General features: G+C 52.9%; 1 protein-coding gene across 1 annotated transcript in view; it reads right to left on the bottom strand.

Moving 5' to 3' along the window:
• The window catches only part of SNTA1 (syntrophin alpha 1), a gene marked incomplete at its 3' end in the record, with an annotated part of 30,192 nt that overhangs the window by 7,447 nt on the left and 10,494 nt on the right, over positions 1-12,251 (bottom strand). Inside the window, 1 exon segment of the mRNA NM_001082333.1 lies at positions 2,614-2,818. Within this exon segment, the coding sequence (NP_001075802.1) occupies positions 2,614-2,818 (205 nt within the window).

Below are 12,251 nucleotides of genomic sequence, written 5' to 3'. Positions count from 1 at the left end.
CTTCCTTGTTAATGGCCTGGGAAAGCAGTAGAAGATGGCTCAAGTCCTTGAGCCACTGCACCCACATGGAAGGCCCAGAAGAAGTTCATGGGTCCTGGCTTCCGATCAGGCCAGCTCTGGCCACTGTGGCCATTTGGAGAGTGAATCAGCAGATGGAAGACTCTCTCTCTCTCTCTCTCTCTCTCTCTCTCTCTCTGCCTCTGCCCCTCTGTAACTCTGCCTTTCAAATAAATAAATTATTTTTTTAAAAAAGTAAAAGTTTAAGAGTCTTGTTATATTTTGGTTGCCAAACTTTGTTCCTTTGACCAGGATATTATACTGATAAGGGGTCATATGGAACCCGAATTATTTCCAGGTCACCCATGTAAATTACACAAGCATGCACATGTTCAAACACACATGCATGCCATACATACTCATGGGTATATGTACACTAATGCTAACATATTAACACACAAAAACACCTACTTCAAAAAGTTCATGAAAAAATAAATAAAAGAGAAGTTTATTTTGGGGTGAGCACTTTTCTGGAGATTAAGACACTGGTTAAGACACCGGAGACCCATATTGGAGTGCCTGGGTTCCACACCCAGCTCTGGCTCCTGACTCCAGCATCCAGCTGACCCTGGAAGGCAGCAGTGATGGCTCAAATAGGCGGGTTCATGCCACTCACATGGGAGTCCTGGACTGAGCTCCTGGATCTGGGTTTCAACCCAGCCCAGCCCGAGCCACCGTGGGCAGCAAGGAAAGAAGCAATAGATGGGAGCTCTCTGTCTCCCAAATTAATAATAAATAAACCTGTTTACTTTTGTTTAAAAATAGAAATACATCCACAGTTTTTTCATTATATGAATTTTCCAAGGACTTTTTGAAGCCCTGGTATGTACAAATCTGCATCCAGACACATGCAAATGCTCACAGAAACACATACTTGCACTTACATGTCAACTACATGTGCACACACATAAAACACAGAGACATGTACTTGCTTTCAGTGGTGCCTGGGATTGGAGGGGGCGGAACCTAAGCTCTGAGTCTCGGGAGGGCCCAGCACCACATCACCTGCACCCACCACAGAAGGTCCTGCAGTGAAGTGCCTGTAAGTGACCTGTGACTCGCTGGTCCCTGCCTCGTGGCAGTAGTGGAAGGGGCTGTATGTGTGGCCCAGAGAGAGCCAAGAGACTTGGGTGCTGAACATTAGCCAGCCCACCCAGCCGATGCTGGGCACGTGCCTGGCCTTGAACCTAGGCTGTAAGGAGGACCCACAGTAGCAAGAGATTACCCATGTGCCACAGCACACCACCTGCAGCACCGCACAGCCCACTGGGCCCAACATACACTGCACTTGGCCACGGCAGCCACTCATCCACCCTGTGGCTTCTAAAGCACAGAGGGCCACCTGCAGTGAGGCCAGCGCCCGCACTCCTGGTGTGTGCCCTCGGGTAGCTCATTCCCTTCCTCTGTCCTCGTCTAGTAAAACGGAGGTGAACTGCGGGACTTTCCTTGCAGGGTGAGTTAAGTGGAAGCGAGCATGAGAAGCCTGGCACACGGGGAGCACACGGTTCGTGGCAGCTAGCACCCGTCTTCTCATCAGTGAGCTGTGGGAGGCCGCTCGGTGGAGGTGGCGACTTCCCCGGCCTGACGTGAGTGTTGCCAGGCTCTGGGAACCTCGGCAGAGTCGGCAGAGACCTGAGGAGCTCACTGAGCCCAAACCCCGTGCCTCAGAGTGGAGAATCTGGAGGTCCGTGTGGCAAAGGGACTGCTCCAAGGAGGAGCAGGACTGGAACCCAGGGCTCCTCCCAGACCAAGTTCACGTGCTGGAAACTTAACACCTGGTGCTGGTATGTGGGGGCGAGGCCTTTCGGAAGTAAGGAAGGTTGGATGAGACTGGAGGGAGGGCCCTCCGGACCGGATGGCACTGGAGGCAGCGACCTGAGCTCACACACGTGTGCCATGCGCTGTGATGCCTTCCAGCGTGTGCTGAGGCAGCAGGGAGGCCATCCCAGATGCTGAGCAGACAGACAGAACCACGTGCCCCGTGTGTATCCTTTAGGAGGGATCTCGTCTCAGGTACTGTATCATAGCAACAGAGAAGCAGCTAAGACAAAGTGAACAGCAACGCACAGCGTCAGGCCCATAACTTCACTCCCACACCCATTAAGCCTGTCTCCCTTTTTTGTTTTGTTAGATTTATTTATTTACTGGAGAGGGAGGGGGAGGGGAGAGAGGAGAGGGAGAAAATGACCCAAATGACCACAATGGCCAGAACTGGGCTAGACTGAACCCAGGAGCTAGGATCTTCATCTGGGTCTCCACATGGGTGCAGAGGCCCAAGCACTTGGGCCATCTTCTGCTGCTTTCCCAGGAACGTCAGCAGGGAGCTGGTTCAGAAGTGGAGCAGCCAGGACTTGAACCGGTGCTCAAATGAGATGCCCACAGCATAGGTGGCAGCTTAACCCCGCTGTACCACACCACAGCCCCTCAACCTGTTTTGTAAGTACCCACTGTGTTGTGGCATTGCGCTTGTCACTTGTGCACACAGAAGCGCCTTGCTTTGGTCTCATCACAGAGCACCAGAGCGTCAGCCTAACTCCCCGCCCCCCCCAGCCTTACCTGTGCTCCGGGTCCGAGGGGGTGCACCTCCTTGACACATAGGCCATCTTCAGGGGCACATGTTTGGCCTCGCTGAGGTTCCGGGTTTGGGGCCCGGGGGACGAAGGCTGCCGCTGAAGGGGTGAGGCAGGAGGTGAGTCCCAGCCAACTGAGGTCCCACCAGCAGAATTCTTGAAATAAGGTGAGACCTCCTTCATGTACTTGACTGGTCAGAAGAGAGGTGGACAGTTACCACTGTGACAGGGGCTCCCATGCAGCACACACCCCCGGTGGCACTACTCATTAAGAGTTCAGCGTATGCCCGACTGCGCTACCTTCTTCTGAGCCCAAGCCTCTGACAGGGCAGTGGAGCAGCTAAGGCTGGGTGCTGGCCAGTATCCATCCTCTCACCTCTCCCGGGGTATAAGGCTCGTGGCGACCTCAGACAAGGACATTTCCCAATCTTTCCTGCAGTGAAGTATGGCCATGTGACTATATTCCTTTTTTTTTTTTTTTTTTTTTTTGACAGGCAGAGTGGACAGTGAGAGAGAGAGACAGAGAGAAAGGTCTTCCTTTTGCCGTTGGTTCACCTTCCAATGGCCGCCGCGGCCGGCGCACCGCGCTGATCCGATGGCAGGAGCCAGGTGCTTTTCCTGGTCTCCCATGGGGTGCAGGGCCCAAGCACTTGGGCCATCCTCCACTGCACTCCCTGGCCACAGCAGAGAGCTGGCCTGGAAGAGGGGCAACCGGGACAGAATCCGGAGCCCCAACCGGGACTAGAACCCGGTGTGCCGGCGCCGCTAGGCGGAGGATTAGCCTAGTGAGCCGCGGCGCCGGCGTGACTATATTCTAACCCAGTCCAGGCAGTCCCCTGGATCCTGGGGTTCTGCATCCAGAGATGCAGCCAGTTATGGACCAAAGTTATCTTTTAGAAAATTATGTCTGGGGGCCAGCATCCCATATGGGTGCCGGTTCCAAGTCCCAGCTGCCCCACATCTGATCCAGCTCCCTGCTAACGGCCTGGGAAAGCAATGGAAGATGGCCCAAGTCCCTCGGCCCTGCACCCACATGGGAGATCAGGAAGAAGCTCCTGGCTCCTGGCTTCAGATCGGCCCAGCTCCAGCCATTGTGGCCATTTGGGGAGTGAACCAGCAGATTCAAGACCTCTCTCTCTCTCTCTCTCTCTCTCTGCCTCTGCCTCTGCCTCTCTTTAATTCTGCCTTTCAAACAAATAAGTAAGCCTTTAAAAAAGTATGTCTATACTGAATATGTGCAGACTTTTTTGTCACTATTCCTTTTATTTGTGTGAAAGGCAGAGTGACAGAAATAGACAGGGAGAGAGCTTCCATCTGTTCATTCTCCAAGCGGCTACAACAGCCATCGAAGGGCCAGGACAAAGCCAGAAGCCAGAAGCATCATCTGACTCTCCCACATGGGTGGCAGAGGCCCAAATACTTGAGCTGTCTTCCACTGCTTTCCCAGGCGCAGTAGCAGGGAGCTGGACCGCAAGTGGAACAGCTGGGACTTGAACTGAGGCTCATATGGGAAGCCAGCATCGCAGGCGGTGACTTAACCAGCTGTGCCACAATGTCAACCCTTACAACAACTATTTACATAGCAATTACATTGTATTAGGTATTATAAATAATCTGGGGATAAAGTATAGGAGAGGATGTTCATAGATTATAATGCAAATACTATGTCATTTTATATAAGGAGCTTGAGAACTCTTGGATTTTGTATTGGTGGGAAAGTGAACAGTTTTGGCCTTTAGCAAGGCAATGACAATTCTAACCCTGCTGCATCCAAATGGCCCCAAAGTCATGCTCCAATATATGACCCTGCCTTCCTTGCTGTGCCAGCTGGACCAGGGGTGGAAACCTGAGTCACACCAGGCCAAGCAGGCTGAGAACACATGGAGTCCTAATGCTGGCTTGAATGCTGTAGGGGTTGTGTCTGCTGTGGGGACAGAGAAGAGGAGAAAGCTAGTCTGTAAGAGGAGATCAGCTGAGAAACAGGGGAAGATGTGCCAGGCACCTGCTAAGATTCCAGGTTCTAGCATTTGTCCTTCAGAAAGTTGGTCTATAAACCCAATGGGGTTCTATATTTGCAATCAAAAGGTCTTAACAGGAGCCAGTGTTGTAGTATAGCAGGTAAAGCTGACACCTGAGATGTCAGCATCCTATATGGGCAGCAGTTCAAGTCCCAGCTGCTCCTCTTCTGATCCAGCTCCCTGCTAAAGTGCCTGGGAAAGCAGCAGCAGATAGTCCAAGTGTTTGGGCCCCTGCACCCACGTGGGGGACCCAGAAGAAGCCCCTGGCCCAGCCCTGGCCATTGCAGCCCTTTGGGGAGTGAAGCAGCAGATGGAAGATCGATATCTCTCTTTCTCTCTCTCTCTCTCAACTCTTTCAAATAAATAAATTAATTTTTTAAAAAGGAGTCTTGCCTGGGGCCCTGAAGATGGGGCTGGGGTTGCCTGCCTGTCTAGAAAGAAATGGCAACTGGAAGCCACTGGAGCAGGTGTTCAGCTCAGCAGTTGAGACACTGGCATCCCACTCTGGAATAACCTAGGTTTGATGCCCACCTCTGGCTCTCTGACTTCAGCTTCCTGCAGCTGCAGCCCTTGGGAGGCAGTGGTAACAGTTCAAGTAACTGGGTTCCCATGATGTGGGAGACCTGAACTGCATTCCCAGTTCTTATTCCAGCTGCAACCCAACCTTGGCCCAACCTCAGCCACTGTGGGCATTTGAAGGGTAAACCAGTGGATGGGAGTTCTCTTGCTCTCTCTCTTTTTCTCCCTTGCTGCTCTGCTTTTTAAATAAATATATCTTGACCAGCGCTGCAGCTCACTAGGCTAATCCTCCGCCTGCAGCACCGGCACCCTGGGTTCTAGTCCCAGTCGGGGTGCCAGATTCTGTCCCGGTTGCTCCTCTTCCAGTCCAGCTCTCTGCTGTGACCCGGGAAGGCAGTGGACGATGGCCCAAGTGCTTGGGCCCCTGCATCCGCATGGGAGACCAGGAGGAAGCACCTGGCTCCTGGCTTTGGACTGGCGCAGCATGCCGGCTGTAGCGGCTATTTGGGGGGTGAACCAACAGAAGGAAGACCTTTCTCTCTGTCTCTCTCTCTCACTGTCTAACTCTGCCTGTAAAAAAATAAATAAATAAATAAATCTTTTTATAAAAAAAAAGATATTTGCAGTTTCACTTTACAGGTAGTCTGGAGGAAGGCAAACTAGGTAGACCCTCTGCTTTTCTTGTGGCTTTCTCCTCATGACCACAAGGTGGCTGCCATGGCTCAGGCCAAGCACTTCTTACGCGACAAAACACAAAGGGAGGAGGGAAAAAGAGCCAAAAGGGTTTTCTGCTCACACCTCCTTCTATCAGAGACACCCCCAGTAGATGCTTCCTTGAATTTTACTGGTCAGACCTGGGCTGTATGCCCAGCTAACCCAACCATCAGAAGGAGGGAATATTCTTGAATTAGACCAATCATTATTCAGCCTCTGGGGTGGAGTTCTTTTTACAGGCAATAAAACCAGCCTTCTGTTGGCAAAGAAAGAGACAAGGATGGGGGGCAGGCCATCAACAGTGTCTGCCACACTCGCCCCGAGGGGGGCTGCTCCATCTCTAACATGAGTTACTAGGCACAGGGTGTATACAGTGAGGTGCTTAAACGACTTGCCCCAGGGGCTGGTGCTGTGGCATAGCGGGTAAAGCAGCCATCTGCAATGCCGGCATCCCATACGGTGACCGGGCACCAGTTCCAGACCCGGCTGCTCCACTTTTGATCCAGCTCTCTGCTATGGCCTGGGAAAGCAGTGAAGATAGCCCAACTCCTTGGGCCCCTGAGCCCTTGTGGGAGACCTACAAGAAGCTCCTGGCTCCTGGCTTCAGACCGGCCCAGCTCTGGCCATTGCAGCCATTTGGGGGAGTGAACCAGTGGATGGAAGACCTCTCCCTCTGCCTCTGCCTCTGCCTCTCTGTAACTCTGCCTTTCAAATAAATAAATAAATTTTAAGAAGAAAAATAGGCTTGTCCCCACATTGCCCTGTCTTCCCCAGGTAGGCCATCCCCTCTGCTCCTCCACTGAGGCTGCCTGACGCCTGCTAGACCTGGGGCAGCCCTCCCTCCTCTCCTTCCAAGCACACCTGCTCTGTGACATGTGGCACGCTGGCTATCTGACATTTGCAGTCACAGCCCAGCTGTCTGTCAGTAGACAGCACAGGAAGCAGTTCTTGGCCCATCTCCCTGGAAGAAGCAGATAAGAAGCTATTTCTATCTCAGGAGACACCCCTAGGGCTCAGATAGGATTCAAGGCAAACAGGGTGAATAAGAGAGGGAGTTACAAACACTTCTGGGGTTGGAGGATAGGTTATGCTGGGTTTTCAGGAAGCAAACTCAGTTTTGGAGGTCTGAAGTCTGGGGGAGAAGACAGAAAACGAGGCAGCATCACCGTGTCAGTGACTCCCCCAGGTACTCTGCCAGTCTCCGAGGAGGAGGAGAGGCCTATCTCAGCCCACCTGGCGGTCAAAAATCACCCCCACCCCTTTCTAGCAGAACCCTGAGCCCTGGAGGCTCAAACTTCTCTCCAGCCTAGGGGCTGAATCCTGATTGATCAAAGCGAACGATCATACTTCTTTCTTGCGGTTCATTTGGAAAGCGGAAGGTGGGGCAGGCGCTGTGGTGCCGTGGCTTAAGCCACCACTTGGGATGCCCACATGCCCTATCAGAATTCCAGTTCAAGTCCCAGCTAGTCTGCTTCTGACCCAGCTCCCTACTAATGCACCTGGGAAGCAGTGCAAGACAGCCCAAGTACTTGAGTTCCTGCCACTCACGCGGGAGACCTGGATGGAGTTCTGCCTCCTGGCTTCAGCCTGGCCCAGCCCTGGCTGTTGCGGCCATTTGGGGAGTGCACCAGCAGATGGAAGATATTTTTGTTTTTCTGTCTCTCTACCTTTCAAATAAATAAATACATACATCTTTCCAAAACGGAGGGGGCTGGTGGTGTTGTGGTATAGCAGGTAAAACCATTGCCAGTGATGCCAGCATCCCACATGGGCACCGGTTCAAATTCCAGCTGTTGCCCTTCTGATCCAGCTCCCTGCTAATGGCCTAGGAAAAGCAGTGGAAGATGGCCCAAGCGCTTAGGCCCCTGCACCTATGTGGGAGACCCAGATGAAGTTCCTGGCTCCTGGCTTCAGCCTGGCCTAGCCCTCTGTTGCAGCTACTTGTAGAGTGAACCAGCAGAAGGAAGCTATTTCTCTCTCTCTGTAACTCTGACTTGCAAGTGAATAAATAAATCTTCAAAAGAAGGGGAGGGGGGCAGGTGACACAATTCTGGCTGAGACATGAAAGGGAAGAAAGCACGCTCCCTTTCTCTACTCTTCTCTCCCTGGGAGGGAGCTTGTGCTAGAACACTGACAGCCACGGGGATGGGATCCACACAGTCAGGACAGTAAAACAGGAGGACTGAGCCCCAAAACTAACCTACCCTGGGGCCACGCTGCCCGGCAGACAATGCATTTTCTTCAGGGTGTAAACCTCTTGTTGGGTTCCTGTTACTGCAGTTACAGGTGTCCCGATTGCTCCAGCCCCCAGTGGTGCAAATGCTGCTGTGCCCCCAACACCCCCCTGCTCCTGCTACCCTGCACCTGTCACCCCGGCTTCCAGGCCCTCCAGGACCTGGGCCCGGCCCACCTCCTGGGCTTCACCCCCAAGCGCTCCCCTGATCTCACACTGACTGCCACAGCTCTCAGAAGCCATTGGCACACCCACACTTCCGCACCTTCAGAAGGGCAGTTCCCACCCCACGGAATGCCCTTACACATGGTTAGGAGTCAGGTGCTCTTGGATTTGAATTCCAGCTCCAGCCCTGTCTGGTTGTGTGATTGTGGACAAGGTAATTCACCTCCGCAAAGGCCCGAATCCACCAGACAATACGAGAGGAATAACAATGCTGATCTCAGAGAAATGTTACGATTAAACAGAATGATGGGTGACACACGGCAAATATTAGAAATCGGTGTTTCTTGGGGTAGGTGTTTGGTGCAGCAGTTGGGGCACTGCTTGGGACACCTGCACCCCACATCAGAGTGCCTGGTTCAAGTCCCTGTTCTGCCGCCTCTGATCCAGCTTCCTGTTGTGTGCACCCTGGGAGGCAGAGGATGATGGCTCTAACACTCGGGTTCCCCAAGAGGGACCCAGATTGAGTTTCTGGCTCCTGGCTTAGGCCTGGCCCAGTCCTGACTGTTGTGGACATTTGCAGAACAGTCCAGCAGGTGGATGGAGGATATCTTTTTCTTTCCCTCAAATAAAATGAAAACAAATAAATGAAAGGTTAAAAAAAAAAAAAAAAGGCATTTCTTAGCTATCAGCCTCCCCTGCCCTCACGTCTCAAAACTCCGTCAGAATTTTATGGGCTGGGGCTGTCTCCCTGAGCAAACCGGGAGCTCCTAGAGGACAAAGGCTGGGTTTGATTTGAACCCAGAATCAGTGTTCTTGGAATGGAGAAATAAAGGCCAGGCCAGGGCAGAACAGGTTAACAGCAAGAAGGTGTCACAGCCCAGGACCCAGCCCAGCTCAGATATCACCCCTTCTAGGAAGCCTTCCCAGATGCGCAGTCTGGATTCATCACACCCACCGCTCTGCAATCCCTAAAACCCCACTCCCGCGTGACCAGCTGTGTGATGTGCATGTCTCCCACCAGGCTGGGAACACAGCAAGGGCAGGGACCTCATCTGACTCATGGCTGTGTCCCCAGAACCCAGCAGGGACCTCACATGCTACGTGCTCAGCAAACAAACATTTGTCCACTGGGAAGCCGGAGAAGCTGCTCCCGCCCTGCTGCCCCGGCCGTCCAAGGACTGGGTCCGCCTTCTCCTTTCCCACAGCAACGCGCTAAAAATGGACAGCACGCCAGCTGGTGCCAGGAACAGCACTTGGATTTCACAAACCAAGTGGCTTGGCCCAGAGTGGGGGCAGGGTTCTGGGGGCCCCAGAGTATGGCCATAAATAGCCCAGCTCTGAGGCCTCCTCCCCGATCTGATTTCTGCCTGACTCACCCGACCAGGCAGGGCGGCGCTGGCCGAAGGCAGTGGACCAGAGCTGGGAGCTGACCATGGCCCTGTGGCCAGCATTTTTGAGACGCCAAGGGTAGGCCCAGCTGGCATCTACACCCTCCCCAGCCAAGCCCCTGGCCCAGGAGCTGGATAAAGCAGTGACATGGCGGTGGGGGAGGGGTTCCTTCTTAGGGAAGCTGAGGCAGAGGCAAACGGGGCCCCAGGTTCTCCAGCTCTGCCGCGGAGCAAAAGTGATGCGAGCACACCCTCAGCTTACTGCATGATAAAAACAAATACGGAGGAGCTGGTGCTGTGGTGCAGTAGGTCATTGGCACAGCAGGTAAGCCACCACCCTGCAGTGCCCGCATCCCACATGGGCACCAGTTCTAGTCCCGACTGCTCCACTTCCGATCCAGCTCTCTGCTATGGCCTGGGAAAGCAGTGGAAGATGGTCCAAGTCCTCAAGTCCTTGGGTCCCCGCACCCACGTGGGAGACCTGGAGGAAGCTCCTGGCCCCTGGCTTTGGATCGGCCCAGCTCTGGCCATTGCAGCCATCTGGGGAGTGAACCAGAGGATGGAAGACTTCTCTGCCTCTCTGGAACTCTGCCTTTCAAATAAATAATAAATAAATCTTAAAAAAATAAAAACAAAAGCAAACACGAAGACTCTCTGGAAGGACATGTGTGAAAGCACCCACAGGGGTTTTCCCTAAGAGGTGATCACTTCATACGTTCCTGTTGTGGGCTTTGTTGAAAGAATATATATCCCTTTTTATGTTTATTTTTTTAATATCTATTTATTTATTTGAAAGTCAGAATTACAGAGAGAGAGAGAAGGACAGGCAGAGAAAGAGAGGTCTTCCATTTGCTGGTTCACTCCCCAGATGGCTACAAAGCCCCGAACTGCGCATATCTGAAGCCAGGAGCCAGGAGCTTCTTTTGGGTCTCCCACATAGGTGCAGGGGCCCAAGGACTTGGGCCATCTTCTTCTGCTTTCCCAGGCCATAGCAGCAAGCTGGATGGGAAGTGGAGCAGCTGGGACTCAAACCAGCGCCCATATGGGATGCCGGCACTCAGGAGGTGGCTTTACCCACAGTGGGTTAAGCCAGCATTCCATACAAGTGCCAGTTCAAGTCCCAGCTGCTCCACTTCCAATCCAGCTCCCTGCTAATGCACCTGGGAAAGCAGAGGATGACAGCCCATGTACTTGGGTCCCTGCACCCATGTGGGAGAGCTGGATGGAGTCCCAGGCTTCTGGCTTCAGCCTGGCACAGCCCTTTGTGGCTAGCTGGGGAGTGAACCAGCAGATACAAGATCTCTTTGTTTCTTCCCATCTCTGTAACTCTGGCTTTCAAATAAATCTTTTTTAAAAAATCCAGTTTCTTTTTTTCAAAAATAAGCCACACCATTCCAAGCTGCCCACACCAGGATTCAGAGATGAAGCCCTGACCTCAGGAAGCTTAGACTCAGGGACTGGGATCTTACTAATCAGAGAAAGCAGCACCTATTAGGCGCCTAATAAACACCAAGCACCCCGCTCAACTCTCTGAAACACCTTGACCTAATCTCACCAATTCAATAAGATGGACTGACATCCTTGTTTAGTGCAGGAAGAAACCGAGTCTTAGGAGGGTGACGTAGGGCCAATACTGTGGTGCAGCAGGTTGAGCCCCAGCTTGTGACACTGCTTCCAGTCCTGGCTGCTCCACTTCCCAGCCAGCTCCCTGCTGATGCATCTGGGAAAGCAGCAGAGGATGGCCCAAGTGTCTGGGCCCCTGCACCCACGCGGGAGACCTGGATGGAGTTCCAGGCTCCTGGCTTCTGTTGCAGCCATTTGGAAAGTGAGCCAGCAGATGGAAGAAATCAGCTCACTCTCTCTCTCTCTCTCTCTCTCGCTGTCGCTGTCGCTCTTGCTCTGCCTTTCAAATAAATAAATCTTTTTTTTTTAAAGGGGGGGGTGACACAACTTGCAGTACAGTACAAACATTCAAGAACCAGGGATTTGCCTACTGAGAGATCTGGGCTCAAATGCTTATCTCTGCCACTGTGTGACATCAGGCAAGTGACTTCACGTCTCTGGTTCCAGTGTTCTCATCTGTACAAGGGGATGTGTAATAACCCGATTCATGAGGGGTGGCACCGAGGATTCAGTGAAATAACACGTGGAAGGCACAGAGCACAGAGCACCAGCACACCGCAGTGCCCGGTAAACAGCGCCCCTCATCCTGGTCATCATGGTGACTGCTTCCACTAGCAGCAGCAGCAGCCAGGGCTCACTGCTGAGCAGAGCCAGAGCCTGCCTCCAGAGGCCCAAATGGCATTTTAATCAAGGTCTGGGGAACGGGCCAGGGCTAGATGAAGCCAAGTTCAGTCTGTGGGGAGTCACAAGGTCCCAACTGCTATGTGTGTGCAGGCAATCAATGTCCTTGAGGACATTGGCTACAAGAGGTCCCAGGGTGGCCACTCTGCCCTTGTCCCATATCTCCGTGCCTGGGTTGGAGCCCCGGCTCTGTTTCCAGTTCCAGCTTCTTGCTAACACACACCCTGCAAAGCAGCAAGTGATGGTTCAAGTACTTGGGTCCCTGTCATCCACTTGGAAGACC

The sequence above is a fragment of the Oryctolagus cuniculus genome, chromosome 11 (assembly GCF_051225735.1).
Source record: "Oryctolagus cuniculus isolate XC-2025 breed Fujian yellow rabbit chromosome 11, ASM5122573v1, whole genome shotgun sequence".
In the NCBI taxonomy this organism is placed as follows: Eukaryota; Metazoa; Chordata; class Mammalia; order Lagomorpha; family Leporidae; genus Oryctolagus; species Oryctolagus cuniculus.
This window is presented reverse-complemented; position numbering and strand designations above follow the sequence as displayed.